The sequence below is a fragment of the Psittacula echo genome, assembly GCF_963264785.1.
Source record: "Psittacula echo genome assembly, chromosome: 4".
Taxonomy (NCBI): Eukaryota; Metazoa; Chordata; class Aves; order Psittaciformes; family Psittacidae; genus Psittacula; species Psittacula echo.
Genome location: NC_137738.1, coordinates 107,119,491 through 107,146,701, shown reverse-complemented (window position 1 = coordinate 107,146,701; position 27,211 = coordinate 107,119,491). Strand labels below are relative to the sequence as shown.

At 40.9% G+C, this 27,211-nt stretch overlaps 1 protein-coding gene across 1 annotated transcript in view; it reads right to left on the bottom strand.

Annotated features, from left to right (window-relative positions):
* Positions 1-27,211, bottom strand: part of KIF13B (kinesin family member 13B) — a 132,776-nt gene that overhangs the window by 72,513 nt on the left and 33,052 nt on the right. Inside the window, exons 3-7 of the mRNA XM_080616190.1 lie at positions 7,989-8,001; positions 5,844-5,904; positions 3,960-4,052; positions 1,763-1,943; positions 1,294-1,381 (exon numbers count right to left, since the gene is read on the bottom strand). Of these exons, the coding sequence (XP_080472316.1) occupies positions 1,294-1,381; positions 1,763-1,943; positions 3,960-4,052; positions 5,844-5,904; positions 7,989-8,001 (436 nt within the window). The remainder of the gene's footprint in view (positions 1-1,293; positions 1,382-1,762; positions 1,944-3,959; positions 4,053-5,843; positions 5,905-7,988; positions 8,002-27,211) is intronic.

The following is a 27,211-nucleotide window of genomic DNA, read 5'->3' as shown; positions in this document are numbered from 1 at the left end:
AAAAAAATACTGTGATCTCCCCTTTAAAGAGTAGAAATGGCACAATGCTGTGACATGCATATTTATTCATTACCTCTACCTAGATATTAAATTATCAACAAAAATAATGCACCTGGCTGCAAAATACTCAAAAGCGAAGAAAAAAAGTGAGGAAACAGCAATTCATGTTTGAACCCCCGTTGTCAAATACATGTTCCTGAAATGTGTAATTCTGACAGAAGGCTCAAAGACAGGGGGGAATGGCTTTAAACTGAAAAGGGGAAATTTAGATTAGCTATTAGGAAGAAGCTCTTCCTTGTGAGGTTGGTGAGGCCCAACCCAAAGAATTCTAAAGATTTATTAAAAGTTTCATTAAACAGAACCACACTAAAGAGGACATTATATGCCTTCTCCGTATAAGAGCTTATAAATTCCTCTGATACACTAAGTTGTGATACTTGTGAAATACACAGCTCCCCTGCTTCAGGGTTTTACAGCAATCCTGCAAAATGGTTAAAACTCTAGGGTCCTGGCCTTGACTTTATGCATCTCTAGCTGGATGATGGTAAAAAAACCCCAAAAAACCAATCAAATGGAAGACCACCACAGACCACTTTGACTCTGTATGCTGCATTACACAAAAGCTGCTGGGTGACATGTAAACGAAAAGCACACAATATGTCTTGGCTTAACAGAAACCACCACGAAGAGGTTGATGAGAAACTGCAATAGGAAAGGTTGCATCATTTTCATGTTTTGCTTAACGTGACAGACTTCCATCCCATATTTATTAATTTGTCCCACAGTACATTTAGGTTTCTTACAAATTTCCTATCCAGCAAGCAAGTTTTGTGTAATGTCCTCATATATTTGCCTTGTAAACAACCATTAGTTTATAATTCCAGTGTGTCTGCATGTTACTGATAAGTGAAATTACCAGGCGATAGCACAACAGCCAGTGACAAAATGTCATACTGAAAGCCTTTCTCTGCTAAATCCTGGTTCTGTAATCTATCATGGAACGTTTTCTCATGGACACAGCGTATGCTCATCTAAAGTTTGGGAGGAAAGCTGTTTCATTAAATTGTTGAATTATTTCCAGAATTATTGAATAGTACCAGATGAAGATGAGATTCTGCTTTTAACCCTGTTCTCCTTGTTGATCACAATACAATAATCCTACAGCTCTCTTGCTCTAAAATCCATGTTTCTACCACAGCAATTAGAAATAGCTTCATAGTTTTATTCTACTTAAGGGACAGTACCCTAGTGTTTAGGATGTCAACACAAGCATTTCATAAAATTGATCCTTACCTTGTAGCTAGCAACAGCTAGCTTGGATAGGCCATCTACGTAAGGACCATAAACACTGTGTTCTCTAACTTTTAATGACTGACGGCTTCTGGTTGGAAAAAAAAGGTATTCAAAAGCACATGACTGACTTAAGACAACATTTATAGAAAGTCAATTTCTCACAGACAGATCTCAAACATTATGGTCTTACAAATACAATAATAAAGCACAGAACAAGGATGATAATGCAAACAAAAAAGCCTTATGTCTGCATGTAAAACGCTGACACATTTTGTCACTTCATAAAAGCTAGTATCATGATGAGTTTACTCCAAGCTTACTACTTTATTTTGATTTAAAATTAAAGGATACTGAGATCAGGAAGAAACAAAAGCCATCCTACGCAAATGCCTTAGGTGGGATCCATTAAGGCAAACAGGTTATGGAAATGAAGAGTGTATGACAACACAGTACAGTGCCGCTGACTCACCCTTTCGGGTCTAGAAGATCTCTGACTTTCTCATTGTATATCTCCATGTAGGATACTTCCACTTTGAAACTCTGCTCTTCATTTTCCTCTTTCTGTGCTCTTTCAAAGAGTCCACTACAAAGTCTAGGGATTAATCCAGGTTGGTCAGCAGTACCCATCATTGTATATGATTTTCCAGATCCTGTGAGAATGAATCTATGATTAGTGTGCATGCAACAAGGTACGTGCACCTCTGTGCCTGGCAAAATCTTGAAGCAGATTCTCCTGGAAGGCATGCTAAGGCACATGAAAAACAAGGAGGTGGTTGGTGACAGCTGGCATGGCTTCACTAAGAGGAAATCCTGCCTGATGATCAATCTGGGGGCCTTCTATGATGGGGCTACGGAACGGATGGACAGGGGCAGAGACGTTGACGTCATCTACCTGGACTTGTGCAAAGCGTTCGACACTGTCCCGCATGACATCCTTGTCTCTAAATTGGACAGACATCAATTTGATGGGTGGACCACTCGGTGGATAAAGAACTGGCTGGATGGCCGCACACAAAGAGTTGCGGTCAATGGCTCGATGTCCGGCTGGAGACCGGTAACGAGTGGTGTCCCTCAGGGATCAGAGTTGGGACCGGTATTGTTCAACATCTTTGTCAGTGACATGGACAGTGGGATTGAGTGTGCCCTCAGCAAGTTTGCTGATGACACCAAGCTGTGTGGTTCGACTGATACACTCGAGGGAAGGGATGCCATCCAGAGGGACCTTGACACACTTGTGAGGTGGGCTGATGCCAGCCTTATGAAGTTTAACCATGCCAAGTGCAAGGTCCTACACCTGGGTCAGAGGAATCCCAGGCACAGCTACAGGTTGGGCAGAGAAGAGAGTCACAGCAGCCCTGCGGAGAAGGATTTGGGGGTGTTGGTTGATGAGAAAATGAACATGAGCTGGCCTCAGTGTGCTCTCACAGCCCAGAAACCCAACCGTATCCTGGGCTGCATCAAAAGGAGCGTGACCAGCAGGTTGAAGGTGATCCTGCCCCTCTACTCTGCTTTTGTGAGACCTCACTTGGAGTATTGTGTGCAGTTCTGGTGTCCTCAACATAAAAAGGACATGGAACTGTTGGAACAAGTCCAGAGGAGGGCCACGAGGATGATCAGGGGACTGGAGCACCTCCCAGATGAAGACAGGCTGAGAAAGTTGGGGCTGTTGAGCCTGGAGAAGAGAAGGCTGCATGGAGACCTCATAGCAGCCTTCCAGTATCTGAAGGGGGCCTACAAGGATGCTGGGGATGGACTATTCATCAGGGACTGTAGTGACAGGACAAGGGGTAATGGGTTAAAACTTAAACAGGGGAAGTTTAGATTGGATCTAAGGAAGAAATTCTTTACTGTGAGGGTGGTGAGGCACTGGAATGGGCTGCCCAGGGAGGTTGTGAATGCTGCATCCTTGGCGGTGTTCAAGGCCAGGTTGGATGAGGCCTTGGGTGACATGGTTTAGTGTGGGGTGCCCCTGCACAGGCAGCGGTGTTGGAACTAGATGATCTTAAGGTCCTTTCCAACACTAACTATTCTATGATTCTATGATTCTAAGGTTTCTTGCTGTGCAGAACACGGAAAGGAAATAGAGAGAAGAGGTTAAAAAAAATAAAATTTTGGATTTCAGTGAAAGATATTTGTGCAGTTTTCTACTTTCATCAAACCAGTATTTGACTAAAGATTATTTAATTAAAAGGAAAAGTAAATCAAGAAACTTAGCTCAAACTGACAGAAAAGACTTTTTTCAGGTAGATACAGTCTTACTGTAGATGAGAACCCACAAAAACCCACATGTGTGCCTCAATAAGAAAAAACAATGTGTAGGCATACTCAGTTTTGCACATTGCACTTACAATGATGATTAAAGATTATTCTAACTGGAGAAGCAGAAAATATAAGTGATGCACTGAACTCAAGGATGATCATGGTCATTCTAAAGATTATAATCTAAGGTGTGAAAAATAAGGGTAGTCAGCAGCAAGGGAAAAAATCCTATTTTTCACCTTGCCCACCTCACAGCTAAAGTTACAAAAGAGACAAACATTTTTCACCTACATCACATGGCACTTCTCCTGGAACAATGTCACAACAGCCATGAAAAAGGTATCCAGTCAGAACATAACACCTTTTGTATCAACAGTATTTCTCCGTTATGTCTCGAAGAGACTTACCAGTTTGTCCATAGGCAAAGATGCAAGCGTTATAGCCTTCAAAGGCATTCTGAAGAATATTCTCCCCAAGGCACTTGAAAACAACATCTTGACCTAAGAAACAAAACACACAAGCTAACATTGCAACAAAGCAAGACATTTTTTTTTTTCTTGATTTGGATTCTTCAGTGATTATGTAAAAGCAGTTGGTGATTTTCTGCTGTCGTGGCCTAAATCACATTCTGCATTTGCTCCCTCTAGATGAGCAAGACCATCAGCCAGCAGATGTGCTCCGGAATTATGCTACTGCAAAAATCAGAAGCTGGAATTATCATGCATATACCTGTATGTGCTTAAAACAACATCCTATCAATGCTCATGTTCAAAGGTTTTATCAGCAAAAAATCAACTACCAACTGCAGAATTTATTCCAGTGGTAAATGACACCATCTCAAAATATACTCAGCCTGTACATTTTAACAACTGTCAGTTGATTTTAATCTACGGCAATTAGTAGAGCATTAGATTTTACTGCATACATATAAGATATTAAGTAATAAAAGTGATATTTTGCAGAGAAGGAATCACAACTATGTGGGAGATGACATAATACAAGGTACATGTTAGCAAAATTTAAGGTATATCACTTCTTTTGTAATTGAACCAAATCTGTAGGAACAGATTTTCGGCTCCTTTTCTGAGGAGGGGAAGGAATGTTTCATGTATTTGGATATTACTTGTTAAAGCAAAACCTCTATTTTCAAAATTTCTTTTACAAACAGAGGAGCTAAAGTTTTAACAAGACATGGCAAAACTTTATGGACTGAAAAGTCCTCTCAGATATGTTAATGGTCCTGAAAGCTTTTCCTTTCTCTCATTCACTGAAGTCTTAATCTTCACATCCAAGTTCAATTCTAATTTTACACATGCAAAATTCCCCAGCAAAACTCCTAATAGCTGTGCCTGGCTAATGGAGCACATTAAGTGGAATGGTTTTGTACCAAACACTTCCAGTGTCTAAGAGACCATAATACAAGTGATAATAGAGGTGATATAATATCTATATTAATATATTATTTTATATATATATATCACCTGTAATATATAAGTAATATAATATAGATGCCTCCATTAGTTTGAGAAACAAAAAACCTTACCTTCCTATGCAATTTGTACAGCTGAAAGCGCACATTATTCTCATTTTCTCGCTAACTTACTATTCATTAGTTATTTGGTAAACAAAAACTAGAAGCATGTGCATCTTATTTTTCTTGTGATTTTTTAAAATAAATGTAAACAAGCTTAACTAAACCCCAATTTTAAAAGATAACAAGTATGAAAGGAATAGATCACAAAACTGGTAATTCCAAATATATTTCATATTTTACCAAAACTATTTGCCAAAATGTGCCATAATAATACCTAGAAAATTTGAATTACATGCACATTCTCATCAGACCATAAGAATTCACATAGTTCTTTATTAAATTAGGCTTTTTTTAGTACACCATTATTAAGTTCTAATATAATGCCAACCTCCCATCAGCACTATAAAACAGGGAAATAACATAGAGAAATGTTCCTCAAACCCTAAAAAGCATTTGATGTTTTTAAAATTATGGACTTGAAACAGTATTTTAAATAAAGATGCAAATACGAGTTATCCATTATTGTGATGGATTTCTCAATTTCCTACACTGCAAAAGGGTGGCAATGCTTTTTGCTATCATCATCTTTAGAGAATAGAAACAGGAATAATTGAAGTTTTTCCTTTTTCTTTTGACAAGCAGTCATACAGTGGGAGGCACTTCATGCCATATGGTCTGTGCCCAAGAGCAAATATTGTACTTTAATGACATCATTCACACTTGGAGACAACAAGCACAAAGCTACAGCAAATATTACCTGCGTATTTTTCTTTGACAGATTCATCCATAGACCAAAAGCAGTGATCGTAAGCAAACACCTGTAGGAACGAGGACACCTTATAAAAACTGTTGCTAAATCAAACACATTATCCAAATTTTGACAGCATTGTATTATGTTGGCTAACACTGTGCTCCTCAGGGCATTCTGAACATAATATATATTGCCACAGAATTACTTATATTCTATGAGTTTGAAGCCTAAACAAATAGTGCATCATCTTACCCTTTCAGTACCTAAATGGGCCAACAAGAAAGCTGGAGAGGGACTTTTGACAAGGGCCTGTAAGGACAGGACAAGGGGGAATGGCTTTAAATCGACAGACGGGATATTTAGATTTGATATTAGGCAGAAGTTCTTCCCTGTGAGGGTGGTGAGGCTCTGGCACAGGTTGCCCAGAGAAGCTGTGGCTGCCCCATCCCTGGCAGTGTTCAAGGCCAGGTTGGATGGGGCTTGGAGCGACCTGGTCTAGTGGAAAGTGTCCCTACCTATGGGAGGGGGGTTGGAACCAGATGAGATTTAAGGTCTTTTCCAACCCAAACCATTCTGTGATTCTATGATTATCCCATATGCCAGCCTGTTCCTTGCTCTTATTTCTGACTCTCTACTGTGTAAATCCTATTCCATGCTCTCCAGAAGTTTTCCATGTGGAAAGCCAGTGGATGTCACGGAGCTCTTCTTGTCTTCCTTTAAACCCATCCTTGCAATTCATTTTTCACAAGACTTTCTATTTTACAAAATGACAGATGTCCTCTGGCTGCTCTTGCCTACCATCTCCCCATGTCTCCCATCTACATAAATTAAAAACACACCTTAGGGTGGGAATCCCTCTATGTAGAAGAGAAGTAGGTATTTCTATACTGTTAACAAACAGAAGCAGTCATCACCAAAGTGTAAGACTTATAAAGAACAACATAGAGCAATTTACAGTGCTAGTGTTCTTGTGATAAAACTAAACTTTTTAAATAGAGAGGTTTCAATTAGATAAAGCCAAACTTTTTAAAGAGAGAATTTCAATCCATTCAAAATGCACATGCACTTTTAATCATGAAAGCTAACCTGCAATAGAACGGTGTGTATTTTGGGACAGATGCTTGCGAAAATAACTCCTCATGGTATGTATTTGCACGAAAAAAACAAAAATCAGGGTAATGTCTGACCTATAGTCACATGGGCAAAATTTATTCTGTAGGATAAAGGAAAAGGGAAGTGCAATGTGTTACTCTTTGGCAGTTTATTTCTCCTAAAGCTTCACGAAGGCTGCTCTTTCCCATTCAGCATTGCACATTCACCTTCTAAATCCTCATTCTAAAATTTCATTTCATCTGTTAGCACGTTTTTAAGTTCCATTTTAGTAAAGTAGAGATAAAACAAATCTTGCTCAAGTATTTAAACTAAAATAGTTAGAAAATAATGCAGGAGTTGAAAATCCATACTACCAACACATTCCAACTTACTACCTACATTTATGAAAATGCTTAATATAGAAAAATCCTTGAAATTTTAATTTTGTGCTTTGCTTTGGTTTTTTCCCTATGCTATGTTAACATTCCTGCGTGAAGAGATATAAGTGAGTTACTTTATATCCTCTGAGGAAACAATGGCTTGTTTATTTAAAATTAAGGGTGTTTTTGTTCTTTGAATTCATTATACAATTAAACATGCTATTATAACATCCCAGGCCTTAATAAAACTATTAGCTATAAAATACTGGCTTAATAAAATATTGGCTATAGGACCACATCAATAAAGCTGAATCCTGATATGCTAGGGTAGAGACTGATGTCTTCATACAAAGTACAAAGTCATGGGATCATAAGCTGTAACAGCAAAATGAGTTTGCTTTAAAACAAATATCAGAAAATGCTTTCAAAAGCCCACAAACGACAAGGAGTCTTCCATTCACAGTCCGTAATGCTGAGCATGTATGTTCTCATTTGTTCCTGTGACTCATTATTTGGCACAGGCTGTAGAGTGCTCTTCTGCAGCAAGGAGATGCTTTAAGTTTCTTTCTCAACAGCTGATCAACTACAGAGCTGTTTTGTCAGAATGCTTTTAATATTTGGATAATAAGTGATACAACAATTTTCACACTGTGACTTAATGTGCACTAAAAGCCTTTACCTTTGGTTGGGTCCTGCTGTTCCCCAAAGCATCAGGAGCAGAAAGGATTTGATACAGGGTTGAAGGAAGAAAGACAAAAGAAATACAAACTGTTAGTTGCAGTGATTGTAGCATAACTGTTCTATCATTAATACCTCATCTCTGGAGTGCTGTATTTAAAAAATTCATTTCTCTCCTAAGGTCTCCCCTTGCTTACAGATCCCAAGTCATTTTATAAACCAATGCTCATCTCTTTTCTGGAGTACGATTAGAGATGCTGCTCTGAATAAGTTGATTTTTAACTCTAAAGCTACTGATTTTCCTCATGCTGCCACCATCTCTTCCTCATTCACTCCCAGGTTTTTTTCTTCTTGTGACACTTCTCTCTCTAGCTTTGTGGGTGTTACTGTCTCTTAAAAACAAAGTACCCAGGCAACGTAAAAATTTCCAAAACCACTTGAACAGGAACTTCAGATACGTTATTCAAGAGGAAATTTCAGAGTCCAACCCTTGGACTTGCCCAACTCAGCTCTCTCACGGCTGCTGGGACCACAGAGCAAACAGTTGTTTCCTTTAAAAGCAGGAGCAGAGACTAGCAATACCTTTAATCTGTTATGTGCATAATTTAAAAGTTTGTTTAGGGTTTTTTGCTTGTTTTTAAACAGCAAGTACAAAATTACTGGAGTGATCTTTAAAATAATGGCACAGCATCAGTCAGTGCCCTGAGAGCAGGTTATGCAGCCTCCCCTTTAGAGAAGATGGAAGAATGTAGCAAACGCACAACAAAGGAGTGGTATTCTCCTTGTCCTGGACCTTCTAAATGAGATTAAAAAGCTCTTGACATCAGTAACAAGTGAAGTCTTACGACAGGCATCACTGATTTCTTTTGAACAGAGCAGGAGAAAGACATGAGAACCATGTAAGATTACCCTCAGAGCTCTTGCTGCTCAGATGGGTTGAGAAGCAAGTTTAAAAATAGTAATTTCTCAGCACGATCTCTCAAAAATAATTATTTATTAAGCAAGTCCATCATCTCTTTTTACTCATGCTTGGATCTAACATGCATATCTGTATGACATAACAAGAACAACAGTGACTTTGGGTAGCAGTCAGTGTAACCAGCTGTGCTAGGTGATTATTTAAGCCAAGATTGCCCCACGACAGGCAGGGGTCATTCAAGTAAGGGTCATTCAATGCAGGGCCATTCAAGAAAGCGGCAACAACATGCACCCTGCACCTGGCTAACTCTGAATAGAAGCTCTTCCAAGGTCCTCAGCAGCATGCTTGCTGCAGACTCTTAACTGCTGCTTCTGGGTGAGTTGTAGATATGGAGGTGCATTGAGAGAATCTCCTTCACCAGGGCTTTGATACCAACAGAGGACACTGGAAAGCCCCTCTGGATCTTTGGCTGTGGCTGCCCCATACCTGGAAGTGCTAAAGCCAGGTTGGATGGGGCTGGGAGCAACCTGTTCTAGTGGAAGGCATACCTGCCTGTGGCAGAGGAGTGGAACTAGATGATCTTTAAGGTCCCCTCCAACCCAAACCCATTCTGTCATCATTCAAAGACAGATGCAAGAGGATTTGGTTGGCTTTCTGTGCTCTGAAATGCTAGTGGAGCACTTTGCTGAAGGACTTCACTTGTAAGCTCCTGCTTACAAGGCAGTCTTATTCCTATTCCAACAGGAAGACCATTCTTGCTGCAAAATAAGGAGAATAGCAAGCCTAGATTCGAGTTTGAGTTCAGCACTCAGAGATGTGACATTGCTCTTAATTCAGCAAGAGGTAGCGCTCATATTGTCCAGCCCAGTCCCAAGGCAGGATTATAAGGTGGCAATGCAGCCTCAATACAGGATGTATTATTATTTGGATTAAAACAGCAATAAGTATATAATCTCAGAAGTCCTATCACAGATACATTTTTAAGAGGATGTTAGGCTCTGTAAATCATGAAGCTTAATTCAGACTAAAGGTCTTTAAGTATCTAATTTTCTAAAGAGCTGCACAAACACACAAACCCATGTCTTACAGCCTCACTTAATCTCAACACAAGCAAAAGGAAGTCCTACATCTAAGAAACCCAGCATACAGCATTTAGGATACAGCAGAGATATCTAGAGCTGTAGTTTGTTCTGTGTACTTTAGGCCAAGAAAAGAATAAATCAGACAAGTTTTTCCCTAAGGAAAGCATTAACAGTGCACACTGCATTACACAGCATTGTGCTGAGCATGTATGAACCCATCAGTGCAGCAGCTGTGATAGCTGGGCCCAGAAATCCATGAAAAGATTTTCAGCCTGATTCAAAATCCCATGGGAAATTACTGCACCCACAGCAGCCTGCTTAGCTACAAGCACAGATGAGAAGTGCTGGGTGTTTAGAGGCTCCATGCCCAAGTATGGTGCATTGCTACAGTCCATCTCAGCAGTGATGAAAAGGTAAACACCACCAAGCTACAGCACCACCTTCAGAGCAGGGAAGTATCTCCCACAACAAAACCACAGATGATGGCAAAGTATGCAAAGAACATTTTCTATGGTCGAGAGTGGCATTAGAAAAAACATCCAGAGGATCCTAATAATGACAACCTGTAACTGTAATGACCAGTAAAGAACTGAAGTAGTTCTACAGCAGAAAAGATCGTGTAGTGTTGTGTCACCTGCAAACTGCTCACACTAAAACCCACATCCAAACCAGCATCTGCAAGGTAGAGGGTGAAAAGAAGCACACGGCATAGTGATTGTGGTAGGGCTCAAAGCACCAGCTAGTGGCTATCCAGATGTTAACCACCAAGGACAGGGCCATTTCAGAGGTGAGGGCAGGACTTGTTTTTGCTCCTCTGCTGGCAGGCAGCAATTTACATCTATCTCAGATGCAGCAGAAACATCCACGACAGGAAGGGAAGACTTATCTTTTAGGTACTGAAGAATGTCACTAAGATGTACTCAGCTATGTATTTTCATCTGAATCAAGACTTACAGGAATTCCCTCTGCCAGCTCCCCTTTTACCTTTTTTCAACTCGCTGTCGAACGGAAGAAGGTGGAATCTAATGTATCTAAGGTTTCTAAACATAAAAAAAGGAGAAAGAGAATACTCTAAAAAACCTGCTTACGTTTATTACTATTTTGTTTATTGCAGTCAAGTGAATATACATGCTGTCTTGAGAGTGAAGACATGCAACCATGAGTAATTATTTATTTTTAAGCTAGCTCTTACACAGTATAAGCTTCTTCATCAGGACACATTTGGTTTCCTATGAAAATGCTAGTGGTTTCACAGATCTCAGGCACAGCTTAAACACCAGACAGAAACAGAACAGCTCCCAGCTAAGACCACCAGCACATACTTCTACATCCAACACCACTACCACTTCTGTTTTTTAAAAAGTAATAGGATACCTAATTGAATTACAGAATGTTTTGGGATGGAACAGACCTTAAACCCAGCTTTCTCAGCCTATCTCCATAGCAGAGGTGTTCCAGCCCTCGGAGCATCTTTGTGGCCTCCTCTGGACTTGCTCCAACAGCTCCATGTCCTTCTGGATGCAGGACTGCAGGGGGGGGGTGTCTCACCAGAGCAGAGCAGAGGCAGAGAATCCCCTCCCTCGACCTGCTGGTCACATTGCTGGTGATGCAGCCCAGGACACGGTTGGTTTCTGGGCTCAAGCTCACACTGTCAGATCATGGTGAGCTTCTCATCAACCAACACCCCCAAGTCCTTCTCCTCAGGGCTGCTCTGAATCCAGTCTCTGCCCAGCCTGTGTTTGTGCTTGGGATTGCCCCCAGGTGCAGGACCTTGCATTTGGCCTTCTTGAACTTGATGAGGTACTCAGGGGTCCACCTCTTTAGCTTGTCCAGGTCCCTCTGGATGGCATCTCTTTCCTCCAATGTGTCAACAACACCAGACAGCTTGACGTGTGGTTAATAATGGTTAAACTATATATTTGAGCACAATAAACTACTCTGTTCAGCATCAGTTATTAGCACTGTTTTAATAACATTTCAAATGAAATTTTACTCTGGCTTTCCATGTTCAAAAGGAGAGTGAAGGTAAAGTGACCTTAAGTATATTTGAGATTCTGCATATCGCATGGGGAAAATGCCACAGCAAATGATGTGAAACATTACTGGGAAGAGGCAAGGACAGCTCAGACCTTATCTGTTCTGTTTGGCTGACCCAGCAGCTCAGAGATAGCAGCCAGCTGGCAAATCAGCACATGCTCTAAATCAGTCACAGCACATCTTGCTTTTTGCCTGAATCACAAATGGGCAGATGGGGCAAACAGGAGGAGAAAGGTGGGAGGCGGCATGCCAGAATAAAAGGAAAAGAGGTAGAGAGGCAATAGGACAGGATCTGACAAGCCAGACTACTTTTTTTTTTCCTGTTCTGTTTTTATTTTTTTTATTTTTTTTTAAAAAAGAACATTTCCTATGCCAACAGCAACCACAACAACATCCAAACTATAAATTTGGTTGACACTGCTCAGTGGCACAAGGCTACGCTGAATTTACAGAATTAGAACATAGCATTTTACCATTTGCTTCTGGAATAGTGATACAGAATAAGAATTTGCAGGTTAAAAAAAAAAGGGGGGGCGGGAGAGGGAACAATTCCAACAATAACTACGAATTAAGAAAGTCTCAGCAAATCTCCAGAAATTCTTATTGCTTTCCACTTTCAATCTTCCATAACCACTGCAAAACCAAGCATATCAAATTCCAATATAAGTACTGGTTTATGCCCTCAAGCAGGAACTGCTTTCAGGAACTAGAAAGCAACTAAAACTAGAAAAACATATTGATAGGCAAAAACTGCTTGGGGTTTAACAGCAGAAATGCATATCTTCCAGCTCTGTAAAGCCACATATTCATGCTCCTGGCTGAGTTAGTTTGCCTTAAATCAATTTGTATTCACATACATTAAAAAAGCTGGCATTATGTGTCATCACAATTTATCCTTCAGCTGCAGGAACAACTCCACTTTGTGGCAAGTTTATTTTTTTTAAGTTTGTACAGATATAGTGTAAACCACTGTGTTTCTGACACTTCTTAAATCTAGTACCAGGTAAACTATTCATACCCCAAAATCACAGACCCTGTCAGAACACTCACAGCTGTAGACACTATCTAGAGTTCTGCACCCAGCTTTGTGTTCCCCAGCACAAGAGGGACAAGGAGCTGTTGAAGTGAGTCCAGAGGAGGCCGCAAAGAGGCTCCAAGGGCTGGAGCGCCTCTGCTATGGAGACAGGCTGAGAGAGCTGGGCTTGTTCAGCCTGGAGAAGAGAAGGCTCTGGAAAGACCTTATTGTGGCCTTTCAATAACTAAAGGGGGCCTACAAGAAGTCTGAAGAGGGATTTTTTTGCAAGGGCAAGTAGCAATAGGACAAGGGGGAATGACTTTAACCTGACAGAGAGGAAATTTAAATGAGATATTAGAAAGAAGCTCTTCCCTATGAAGGTAGTATGACATTGGAACAGGTTGCCCAGAGAAGCAGTGGCAGCCCCATCCCTAGGAGACCAGGTTGGACAGGGCTTTGAGCAAACTGGTCTAGTGGAAGGTGTCCCTGTCCATGGCAGGGGGGTTGGAACTGGATGAGCTTTAAGGTCCCTTCCAACCCAACCATTCTGTGAAAATATGAGCCATGACGCCTGCTCTACACTTTTCAAGCAAATCTGGAAGAGAAATGCCCTGTTGCAACTTTTCTCTTGCTCACTGCACACAAAAGGACAAGCAGCCCCAGATATGGTCTCAGTATTGAGTCAAAGGAAAGAAAGTCCAGCATAGCATCTAGAGGACCAATGGCAGATGGCCTCCAGAGGTCCCTTCCAGCCACAACCATTCTGTGATTCTGAGATTTTATTACTAACATGTTGCAGATAAAAGCAGCACAATCACAATGCCAGGTTCTGACACAAACACACAACTGCATTATGTATCACCTACTCCCCATAACCAAATAACTAATGCAACACATGTAGGCCAAGTGGTATCAAAATGCTGAGTCCCACTGGAGTCCAGTTTCTGCATGGCATCCTCCAGTTAATGCTGTTCTTATGGAGTCTTGATTTTACCTCTGTAGCAATACTGAGCTCTTCGAGAGAAAAGCACACTGCCCTATTTCAGAAAAGGTTTTTTTGCTAACAGAAACAGTCTCTTTAAAACAAAATCCCTACATTCGTCAAAGAAAATCTGAAAGAGCATACACAGTTCAAAGCCTAAAAGGAACAAAAGTAATCACTGTTACTTGGAAAATTCCTCCAGTGCTCCAAGGCATTCCAGGCATAGTTGGTGGTTACTTAGTTTCTACTGACAAAACTAATTTTTGCCAGCTCACTCGGAAAAAGAAGAAAAAACCACAATCAAACCCCAAAACCTCAGCTGAACAGCAGCTTTGTGGGTTTGGGGTGGTTCTCCTTGGAGCTAAACTTTCAGTATTGTCAGTATAATAACCTGCTTAGACCTGACCACATTCAAGTGGTGCATGATGTATCACATAAAGCTGGTGTTATGAAAAGGAGATTACAACTTTATCCTTTTGTTTGTAAACACTTAGATGTCAGGATACTATTGTGTTCTAGAGAATGTTTGGTGAACAGCCAGTACCCAAACTTTCAATTACTATTGTGAATTTATTCACAGTTTCTTAATAGAGCCTCATGTAGCTATCATTTTAAAACAATGGGAGGGAGTAAAGAAGCCCTCTTATGATTTGGCAGCCTATTAACTTGACCAACAGATCTCCACATGAAAACATGATGGTCCTAGCCCTGGAATTTGGCAAAAAAGCTGTTCTACCTCTGGGACAACTGCACAACTTGCTTTCACAGAATCACAGAGTGGCTTGGTTTAAGACCTTAAAGCCCATCTAGTTCCAAACCCCCTGCCACAGGCAGGGACATCTTCCACTAGACCAGGTTGCTCCAAGCCCTGTCCAGCCTGGCCTTGAACACTGCCAGGGATGGGGCAGCCACAGCTTCTCTGGGCAACCTGTGCCAGGGCCTCAGCACCCTCACAGGGAACAACTTCTGCCTAAGATCTCATCTCAATCTCCCCTCTGTCAGTTTAAAGCCATTCCCCTTTGTCCTGTCCCTACATGCCTTTGTCAAAAGTCTCTCTCCAGCTTATATACTCTCCAGTTTCCATACTAGGCATGACATGCTGTGGTATGGAATAGTTTGGGTCAGGTGTTCTGTTTCTGCTCCCTCCTCACTGACAGAGCATGAGAGGCTGAGAAGTCCTGAATTCAGGGTATGTGCTACTTAGCAACAACTAAAACATCACTATTATCAGCATTATTCTCAGACTAAAGCCAAAACACAGCACCGCACCAGCTACTAGGATGAAAAATAACTTAAGAGCTGAAACCAGGACACACTATCAGCTCTATTTTTTGTCAATACACAGAATTAATCTGCAATTACTGCCTAAATTGTGTTATGAAGCCCCAGCTCCAGAATAGCTATACCACTTTGAATGTTTTTATTTTTTAGGGTTTTTTGTGAGCAACTTGACAGTTCACCACACAACACACAGTGCAACTGGTGTAATGCAAAGGTAAGCTGCAGAGAACAAAACTGCGTTTAGAGCTCCTTAACTCCAGCTTCTTCATAGTAAGGTTTTGAAAAGCCTATTTTAAAAATGCAGGGGCTTTTTTTCTTGTGTGGCAGGTGGGATTGAGGAGACCTCGTGATAACCACCATGAACAATGAAGCTTCTTCAGCTCTGAGATTAAATACACCAAAAGCACATTCACAAAACAATTAGAAAATTATTTCAAACACAAACAGAAATTTTATAATAAATTTAATATAATTTTTTTTTTTTTTGTGAGGCCTTTCTAATGTCAAATAGCCATGCCTACTTTTGCAGACTTCTGCCTAGAAAAGTGCTTTCAACTTCAGTGTGTGCATTTATGGCAGAGCTACCAGGGTAGAGGACCTGTCACCTGGTCTCCTGGGGAAAAAAGAAAATCGTTCAAAGCAACTTTTCCTGTCTGTTTTCAGTCCATTAAAGCAGTCTAGAGCAGTATTTTGCAAAGATTTGTCTCACTCTTCTCACTTGAAAGTGATCTCAAGGCTTACTGCAATTCCTTGTTGCAAGATGGTTTTTCCTACAGACTCAGCAAAAGGACAGAAGTTGGGAAAAAGCCAAACCAGTGCCAGTACCTCCTCCACCAGTAGGAACTGCACCAGACAAACTCCCCAGGCACTTCCCTGCTCACTTCCCTTGTACAGGATTTGGGAACTGTCAACACTCCTTCACTTCACAAAGAAAAACATGCTGACATCCAGAGACATTTCTAAGGGCAGTCTAATGGCAGCTGGAAGTAGAAAGTAAAGGTGGGAAAGAGGGATGGCAGGAGACAGGAGTACTTTATGAGCACCTAAGAATGAGAACAAATTTTTTTAAATCCCTGAAAGGGTATTTTAAAAACTCCTTTTATAGATCAGCCAGATGTATCATCCAATTCATAAACTCATTATTGCCTCTACTCTAAACCTTCTTGAATTTGTCTGTCTTCCTTGAAAATACAAGTACATCATCCAGAACCATTCTGGAAGAGCTGTTTGTTGGGTTTTTTTCCCCAGCAACCCAGTTTTATTTACACACACATACCTAGCTATACACAAGTGTGTGCATCCATCCAGTATCCTCTGACAAAAAAACCAAAACAATATACTTCAGCACCTCTTTGCTTCAAACAAGGAAGAGAAAAAGAGAACAGTCCATGATCAAGAGCAAGAGCCATTTGCAGGAGTAGGAGCGAATCTGCAGCCATGGGGGTTCCAAGCCTCCAGAGAAGCCCTCAAGCTTTCCACCCTCAGAGGAAGCAGGCAATCACTGTAAATTACACAAATTACTGCAAGAACTCTTCAACCCAGGGAAACAAATGATTCACTATGAACTTTCAGAAAATTTTAGGAATGTTGTCTATTTCTTTTAGATACTAACTCCCTCTAAACACATTGTGTAGAAGAGGTGCCTCTCCTATGCTTAAATTTTCAATAGAGATTATTTTTAATTTTAATTAAATGCATACTTTCTATTTCCCTTCCACTGAATTACTTAGGCCATGAAGAAGCTCTATAGTATAACACCCACCACTATACACTTCCTTCTATACAGACCACATCCCCAGAGAACTTACAGTCATTTCTCTCATGACTGTCCATGCAATTTATGTTAGATAATCACAGAGACTGCAACTCAGGAGAAACCTTCCAGCTTGGTCTACATAACAAATCAAACTACCCTTTCCATGTGGTAAGTCAATTCATGGACTGTTTTGGATCCAACTCCAAATTAGGGACTCAAGCAGTATTTAAAACTACACACATACACTTGAAATCACAAATGATGTTGATCTAATCGTGTATGGGGAGGAGGAAGAAGATAGGAGCTGTAGGCAAGAAGGGTGGGTCATCAGCATAGAAGTTATTTGTCTTTCCTTCATGGTTCAGTAACTGCCTGGATTTCCTTACTTCAGCACACACGTTTCATGATCACAGAGATAAGCCAGAGATTGTTACACAATGTCTACATACTCTCAACTCAAACCTCCCATTGACATCCAAGGAGCCTGCGAGGTGAAAGAACAGCACAACGCATCTGAACCACTTGAGTAAAGAAGGAATCCAAGCACGGCAGCTTGTCAAGACGCTGGCAACTCAAAAAGAGCACTTCAAAAAAACCTCTTGACATACATTAGAAGTCTCAAACATTCAGCTATAGTAAAATTAGTGTTTGATCTCTCTCAAAAAAAGAAAAGCTTGTCATACTGTCTTTCACTCTTCCCAAGAAGTCAGACTACATAACTTCCCTCCCCCAGTCACCTCTTTCAATACTGTCTATATTCCTCCAACCCATTTTAGCAAACTTGACTGATAACATGAAGATAAGAAAGCAGGCAGCAGTCAATATCCCTGTCACCACCCCTGGAGTTATTCAAAAGATGTGTAAACGTGGTCCTTAGGAACATGGTTTAGTGGTGGGCTTGGCAGTGCTGGGTTAACAGTTGGACTCGATCTCAAGGGTCTTTTCCAACCTAAATATGATTCCAATATACACTTTGACATTTCCCATATGCTGAATGCCAACAGAAATTTGAAGCATTTTGGCATGCACCAGTATACTACTTTTTCTTCAGGAAGATTTCATGCCTAGCATTCTATTTACGCAAACTCACTCAAACAGTTCAGCAGATGCAAGATTACAGTTCTGCCATGAACGATGTTAACAAGGGATTGCTTTCCCCACCTACTCGTATCCTCACTACAGAAAGCAGGAGTTACTATCTGTTGTCATTTTCCCAAACTATAATGAGCTTTCAGGACTGAATTCTTATTACTAGAGTACTTGGCATGAGGAAATAGGTAAAATAATTGCCCCAGAGAAACTAAGACTAGAAAGAACCATCAAGACAAGCAGCCTAGATCCCTCCATAGCCCCTCTGACTACTGCTTTTCAGGGTAACGTTTTTGCACCAAGCTGCTCTTCTGCCTGACCTAGAAAGAAATCCTTATCCTCACTGTACATTCAAATCAGCTGTTCTTTTCCCAGCCCAAGGATGGTAAATAAGCTATAACTGACCTGTTTGCTCAGAAGCAAAGGGAAAATACAGCGTATTATGAAAATTACCGGCAAGCCTTCACCATGACAGCTCAGATCCCATGTCCTGTATATGCCCTACTAATGGCTCCAGACTGCTGAAAAAAGGTCATAGTGCTCTAGGCAGAATTAAATTTGCTTAAATCTAGAATTGCATAAAAGCAATGCATCAAGAACATGTTCTGAAGACAAAAACACCCAAACCAAAACGAAACAAAACCCCAAACATCTCTGGAGTGAAAAGGAAAGACAGGTATTCAGCTTGTGGGCACACAATGCATGCAGTGAAGCCAAGGTGCAGCTGAATGTACAGCTACAAGACAGAAACCTGAAGGTGCAGCAGTCCTTGGCTACCAGACTAAAATACTGCTTCCATATCCAGCACTTCCATTTCTTGCTCTCTGAAAAATATCAATTTCTTCGGTATTTGGGGGTAAATCCCAACTATTTCTTCCTAAATAAGTGCTACTGATTCACCATAACATTCCTCTGTGCCCCTAAATTTCATAAATTCATCTTTTGTCCACATGATGAATTTACACATCTGCTTTGTCTATTCTTCTCCCTCCTACCTCAACAAATTGCTGTGGTCATTTTTAAGTGTAGGAAATATTTTGTGAACTATTCCTCAGTCAGCACACCACATAACTATTCCAAAGCACTGCCGTTCTTTCATGCCCATTGTGTTCCAGCTGACAGCTCTCATTTGGGATATCAGATAATCCTGAAGTATTTAACGGGGAAGGTAATTTTGAATAAGAACTAATTCCCTACTTCTTGTTCCAGTGATCTTTATTCATTCTTGTGTACAAAAAATTCCTTAAACACTTCTACCAACACCCATAACCTCCAAAACCCAGTCTGGCAGCTGCTTTAGTGCTTTTATATTACTATTTGTGATTTATTCATGCTGGGAAAAAAATAAGAATCAGTAACAGGCACTAGCAAAGAAGTATGACTGGTAGTACCAACTGCAGAAGCCACAATGTAGACAGTGTAAAAGCCTCTGACCACAAACTAATTCCAAAGTTGGCTAGCTGGAATAGGCATTGCAACTGGGGATGGTAAAGCTGTGCATGATTTTTGGCTGACAAAACATTCTTCCAGAGACTATGGCCTGCAGCGCTGTAAGAAGCAATCAAGGATTAAGTTATCATTTCACAGCTCTGGCAAGAGAACTCAGATATTTAGCAAGGTGAAACATGCACCGTGCACCATCAGTTATCCTTTTTATCCAAATAAATTGTGTCAGACTAGATCCTGCCATCTACTTCCCTGCCAACCAGTCTCCTGGGCTCTGGACACTGGCCAATGACTTGCTCATTCTTGCCAGTTCTCATGTTATCCCATGGCAGGGTAAAGACGTGTTTGTATGGAGGATATAATTCCCACCCTACAGCAGACTGACAGGAGACGGCTCCTAGTACTTGTATTAGGCACCTAAAAGGTGCAAACACGAGTCCTCCAGTCTGTCACTAACTTTATATCACATATACTACACAATACCTGAATAAGAGATGCAGGGCTTTCAGATGAGAAGTTATGCCCCACAGGTTTTCAGCAGATTTCACTAAGTCTTTCAAAGGGAATTCAGGTAAATCCAGCAGCACCGGCAGCAAATCTTCCCCCAGCAGCTTTGAAGCACCTACAGGCCAAGGTCAGAGGCACTGCTAAATGTGCAGCAGCTGCCAAACAGATTTTCTCCTTCTTCACTCTTATCACTAATTACTTCTAAGAGCGTCCCCAAGCAACACCATCTATTTGCTTCCTGCACTGCTCTTGAACACAGAGCTGTTTATCTCTCCAGCATGTCTTTTCTTTTGAAATCCCTTTAGACACCTCTCCCTCAAAGAAAACCCCAAAGAACCCAAAAGGCAACTCAAAAGGAGCCTTAAACCCTTTCATAAACTGTTCCTGGAGCAAAACCTGTTTATGATTGCAGATATATAACAAAAAAGTCTCTTTCATGATGTTATGTGTGCCATACTACATGCAGTTCAGGCCAATTAAAGGTTCATTGTATGTTCAAATGTCCTGTGCTGCAAGAATGCAGCTATGCAGCTATTTAAGGACCTACTCACTCACTTACACAATGTAAAAGACCTCAAAATAAGGAAAATAGCACATAGAGCAGGGAACCAGAGCTGGCTAACAAAAATCTCTGCACCAGGAGCCACGTATGAACGAGTCACCATGACTAAATGTGTAATAACTGCAGGTCAGATCCTATGCTAGTTGTGAATTCAAAGCTCAGAACCTTTTTCTGGACTAAAGTATCTACGATGTCCATCCTGGATGGTGACAACAGTCGTGGCTTTTTTGTAAACTCTGCCATAATAAACTGGCTTTTTAGAAAGTCCAAATGAACAAAACTGTCAATTACCCAGAAAGTGAGACCTGAGTGCTGGTTCCCACTGCCAGGAATGATTAATATAAAATGCATACTCAGGCACTGCAGAAAACGTAGAAATAACTTCATTCTCATCACTGATCATGAGAATAGCTTGTGCTCTGGTGGTACAGGGATAAAGCAAAAGTTTCTGTGTCACCAGTCAATCCTGCTATAAAGCATTGTAATTAAAGAAGGAAAACCCCTTAATAATCCAGAAAAGCAGTCATATTTCCTTGTTGTAATCTAAAGGAAATTTCTAGCTCCTGCTTCTGAATTCTCCACCTAAATATGCATCCTTCTTAAAATAATTCTACCATCACTAGAAGACCACATTTTAACCAAATACTATGTAATTTCTTTGTGAAGCATATGTGGATGTAGCCTATGTTCAATATGGGTTCTGTTACAATCTGGGCACAATACTCTCTGAAGAAGTTGAAATTTTGGAAGTACAAAAACTTAAACCAAGTAAAAGATAAAAAGTCATCTCCAACCTAAAATTTGACCTGTTTACCTCCTCACACTGCTCTTTTATTCCACAGTAGCCACCAGCACCAGACACTTGCTAGCAGCTGGCTTCACTTAAACCTCTCTTTCCCTTTTCCAATGATCTATTTGGGAGACAAAATCTGGTACGTGCCATGTGGAAAGTGTTCTATATTCTATGGTCTCAGTGATTATTTCAGTGATAGCATGATAGCTCACATACACCGTTAAGAAGTCATTCATTCTCCTGAAAAAAAAGAAAAAAAAAACCAACACAAAAGTAGTATCACATAAACTCCTAATGCCAAGTTCACATTGCAAAGAATCATAGAATCATAGAATAGTTAGGGTTGGAAAGGACCTTAAGATCATCAAGTTCCAACCCCCCTGCCATGGGCAGGGACACCTCACACTAAACCATGCCACCTAAGGCTCTGTCCAACCTGGCCTTGAACACTGCCAGGGATGCAGCATTCACAACCTCCCTGGGCAACCCATTCCAGTGCCTCACCAACCTTACAGTAAAGAATTTCTTCCTTATATCCAGTCTAAACTTCCCCTGTTTAAGTTTTAACCCATTACCCCTTGTCCTGTCACTACAGTCCCTAATGAAGAGTCCCTCCCCAGCATCCTTGTAGGCCCCCTTCAGACACTGGAAGGCTGCTATGAGGTCTCCACACTATTTTAAGTCTGCAAGTGCAGGCTACACAGCCAGTTGCTGGTATTCATAAACAGTAATGAGATGTCAGTCTTTCATGTGTACTGAAAGGAGCCAAATAATGGTTTCTGCTGAATTCTAACTTTGAACTTCCAGATTGCCTGCTGGTTGTCTTTTCTAACTGAAGTGTCTTGCTTTTAGATGCAAGTTGTTGCCTGTGTGACTGTGATCCATATGGGACAGCATATGCAAAAGCACTTTATATGACACAATCGTGATTTAGCACTGTATTCCGCAGTGCCCCCATAAACAGTAATAAAAGCAGATGTTTCTACATGTATCAAGAGAATCCCTTTTAATTATTTTAAACATACGCATCACCAAGAAAGGCATTATTTTTGCTAATGCTAAACCAAATTCAGAGATTAGAAAGGTGCTGAACAATACCTGCAGTTCATCCTAGAGTACAGAAGACTCCAGGAAGACCTTAGAGCAGCTTCCAGTGTGTAAACAGCCTGACAAGAAAGCTGGGGAGGGACTTTGGATAAGGGCAGGAAAAGGAAGGAACAGGGGGAATGTTTTTAAACTGACAGAGGGGAAATTTAGATGAGATCTTAGGCAGAAGTTCTTCCCTGTGAAGGTGGTGAGGCCATGGCATAGGTTGTCCAGAGAAGCTGTGACTGCCCCATCCCTGGCAGTGTTCAAGGCCAGGTTGGATGGGGCTTGGAGCAACCTGCTCTAGCGGAAGGTGTCCCTGCCCGTGGCAGGTGATTGGAAGTGGATGAGCTTTAAGGTCCCTTCCAACCCAAAGCATTCTGTGATTCTATAATTCTATGAATTACAAAAAGCAGTTATGAATATCTATGTTGAGGAACAGGAAGATACTGGAATTTTAACAGATAAACAGGACTGACTTACTCGCAAACAGTTTGAAGCCACCCCCTTGTATCACCTATACTGTGTTTCTCTAAATCCAAAAGACATCAGGCCTTCTTGAGAAGCTGAACACCAAATACTAATTTTTTTGCTAGTTTAAGGCTATACATCTAATCCTTAACACACTTCATGTAGGATGACAAAACAAGAACCATTAATCAAATGTACTCCTAAAATGTCACTGCTGGATTCCGCGGTTACTGCATCATCCACTCCAAGTCACACAGCAGATTTGCAGTCACACTTTAAAAAACAACAACCCAACATAACTCAGTGTGGAATTTAAGAGTCAGCTGGTCTCCTTCGCCTTTGTATTGTTACCATATAAAATACTGTGTAATAATAAACCATGAAGTTGTAACCAAAATATTACATCCCTTCCCCGCGAAGTAGGGGGATGATATTCAAGCTTCCACACTACATGGTACAAGCAGAGAAACTCAAATGAGTGGCAGCTGCAATGCTTTACAGTTAGACCACGTACATTAGTTAAACCCAACTATCGTCTTTTCCATGTAGACATTTTCCTGACAATAACTGCCTCAAACAGTGCAGATGTATCAACTCAGTGGCATGTTACTTCCTTACAAAACAAACCCCCCACACATACAAGTTGCTCAAGAAAACATTATCTTTAATGTCTGACCAGTTTTGGTGGGGGCTTGTAGCGGGAACAGGAAGGAGGGCTCTCTATTTGAAAGGAGGAAAAGTTATTGCATGAAGATGTACTAGTAGTCTTGCTAAAAATAGTCTACAGTGTATTTGTGGGTTAGCTGCTTCACAGAGATCACACTTTGCCCACCACTATAAATTATCACATATTCATAAAAGCAGTAACTGAAGGGAAAAAAGGAATCCCAAACCTGATTGGTTTACAAAGAATTTTGCTATATACCACCAGTTAGCATACATTTAAAGAGACAAACTGAAAATATGCAGCACAACGGAAGAGCCACACATGGAGCTAGTATTTTCCATCTGAACAGGGTGGGAAGAAAGAGTCAACAGTGAAAATTCTCCCTGAGAGCTGACACATTACCTCATCCGGAGCACAGGGCTAAGATCATGCAGCCACCATGGTAAAATGACTTTAAACAGCCCTGCATATACTTTTCTTTTTCAGATTCCCTGCTCTTGCTGGCAACAGTATCACACCAGCCATGGCAGCAATGTTTGAAGCCATAGCGAAAAAGAAGTGATTTAGCTGTTATGCCATCTACAAATGCTTTTCAATCTTCACACACACACACTTGATAAAGCCATATTAATTTTCTAAAGGACCTGTGAGCCCTGAAGGAACAAATTTACATCAACAGGCAGCAGACTTTATTTCTTCTGCAGACCTTTAGGGACAGTGCCTGACACTCGTGCCCATCTCCCACAGTGAGTTCTAAAACAGCACTGGAACAAGTCTTTTGGATATGCTAAGCTATCCTCCTCCTCCTGCTGACAGGAAGCAAGAAAGCAAAAGCTGTCAAGTTTGCAGGCAGTTTGGGAGATCATCCAAGGTCAGCTGCTCTAGGCTAAAGCCTGTGTTGCAAAAGAAACAATTTGTTAACAGTTGTTTTCCCCAAAACACAGCCCTGAAAGTGGTGGGTAGAAGTCATCTCTCTGCCCCAGCATTTTTTTGCAAAGGGAAAAGACTTAATAGTTTACTTTGATAAAAACCACTTAATGAACGTGAGATTAATCTCTGACTTTCAGATAAAAGCTGATGGACATCATAAGAGCTAAATATAACAGCTGACAACGTACATAAGAGGAAACAGAAGCAAAGGGATATTCATGTAAAGATCATATGTTACAGCTGAGTGAGCTCCTCAGACACCAGGCTTCAGCACACTGGCTTTTCCTCAGCTGGAAGTTCTTTCTGAACACTGGCTCAATTTTAACAACAAGCTAATTTACCTAATTTTGGTGTTATTCAGCTGGTTCTTCGGGAGGGTTTGGGTTGAGATTTTTATTTGTTTGGGGGTTGGTTTGGTTGGTTGGTTGGGGTTTTTTTTGTGGTGTTTTGTTGTTGTTTGGCTGGTTGGGGGGGAGGGTTCTTTGAAGCACCTCTAATTATCAGCACTGCATTCTAAGCCATGTAAACACAGTAAGACCAGAAAACTGGTCTTATGACAGTTGTGCACACATTTAGCAAAGCACATATAGAAGACAATGGAATTCACAAGCAGCAATACTCTAAAAACACTACCCATTTCTCTATTGCATTCAGTTTCCTGTAATATTAGATGTACAGATGTCATACCCAGCAGAATGGAGGAGGATGCATTTCTAGAACCATTACAGGTGACCCACTGTATAAAATGAACTTTAGAGATTGTCAAGTTATTTGACAGCATTTAAAAGAGACAAACTCCAAGAAGCAATAACCTCATGTGGCTTCCATACCACACACCTGCACCATTCTGCCTGTCTTTACATGAAAGGCAGCCATGAAACTAAACACACGCAGAAAGAACATCCTAAAACTCAAAGCACTCAGATACACAGAGCAGAACAGCGACAGCTTTTTGGTAAGCCAATTTTGTACCTTCATCAACTTGACAGTATTCCTTTAACCTCGTTAATGTTCTGCAGCCAGAATAACAAAATAGACAAGATGCCTAATTACCATAATTTGGCCACTCTGGCTTATGAAATCCCCAAGTGCTCATTCATGCAGTTGATTGAATAAGTCTGTCCAAGCATAACCACAAAAACAGAAGATAATGCTGGATATTCAATTTGGTCATTTTCTCGCTCCAAAAAACAGGACACAGAGATAAAATTCCTCTCTACAGGTATTGCAGCTGCAGTTATTAGCATGTTAGAATTGTACATGCTCTTGGAACATGTATTCTATGATTTCATAACTAGGTCCTATAAAAATAAATAAATTTAAGCTGCTATTTTAAGCAGAAGATGAATAAAAGGTGTTTAAAGATCAAACATCACTCCCAATTTTTAGATTAGATATTAGGAAGTTGTTCCCTGTGAGAGTGGTGAGGTACTGGCACAGGTTGCCCAGAGAAGCTGTGGCTGTCCCATCCCTGGCAGTGTTCAAGGCCAGGTTAGACGGGGCTCAGAGAAACCTGGTTTAGTGGAAGGTGTCCCTGCCCATGGCAGTGGGTGTTGGAACTAGCTTTAGGGTCCCTTCCAACCCAAACCATCTTGTGATTCTAAGCTTCTTACCATGGCTTACTTACCAGCAGCACAAAGTGTAGTCCGCTGTCCTGATTTGCAGTATTTGCACTACCACCATGAGTTATTGCTGCTGAAACACGTGTAGAATGAGCAGAGGGTATTTATCCTTGCTGGCAACCTTCACTGGCTCTAGTTATTGTAGTGTTGAATTGAGGGGGAGACAGAAATGCACTGCTGTTATTGTGCTGGTTACAGTGACCAGGAAATCAGTCTCCAGGGAATAAAGCACTTTATATAAGTGGCACAATTATAAATCAAAGGGCTGAGGGTACAGTTCTCTCCCTCCACCCCCAACAGACAATAATAAATCAGCATTTATGCAGGAGTGAAGCAGCCCTTAGGAATGCAGCTTCACCTTCTCGGCCAATCAGACTGTCCAGGCACATAGTGCCGCACAGTTTCGGGTTGAACTGAGATAGCAAAAGGAGACAGGCTATTGAAACTGTCAAGCGTCAGAGCTGGAAAGAATTCAGACACTTGGCCCACACACAAGGGCTTCAAAACACAGTTTGTGTTTGGCTCTGTGTTAAAGGCAAGCACCTGAAGAGACCCTCCTTGCTTCTAACTCCCTACTTACACCTCTATTTTTTCCTCTTGAACTTTGATTTTCCCATCAGCAATTTAATGACCGAATGCTCCCAGAGGAAGCAATTCCAAACATGCAAGTTCCCATTTATTGTTCTACAGAATGAGAGGAAAATCTAGTCTCTCCAAGTACAACACAGCATTTGAAACATTACATTTGCCTTCCAGAGTTGAAAGGGAAAGAAATCTGTTTAAAACATGACTTGCAAAAAGAAAGGAAGAGAAAATATGTTACAGGCATAAAGCTGTATTGTAAGAGACTGCTTGAAAGGCTGCCAATGCTGCAATCCCCCACGTTATAAACTTGAGGAATATCTAATATTTGTTTTTTTAGCTGCCATACAGTTTCAAGTAGGATTCAGATACCAAGAGATTTTAAAACTCTCAAGCT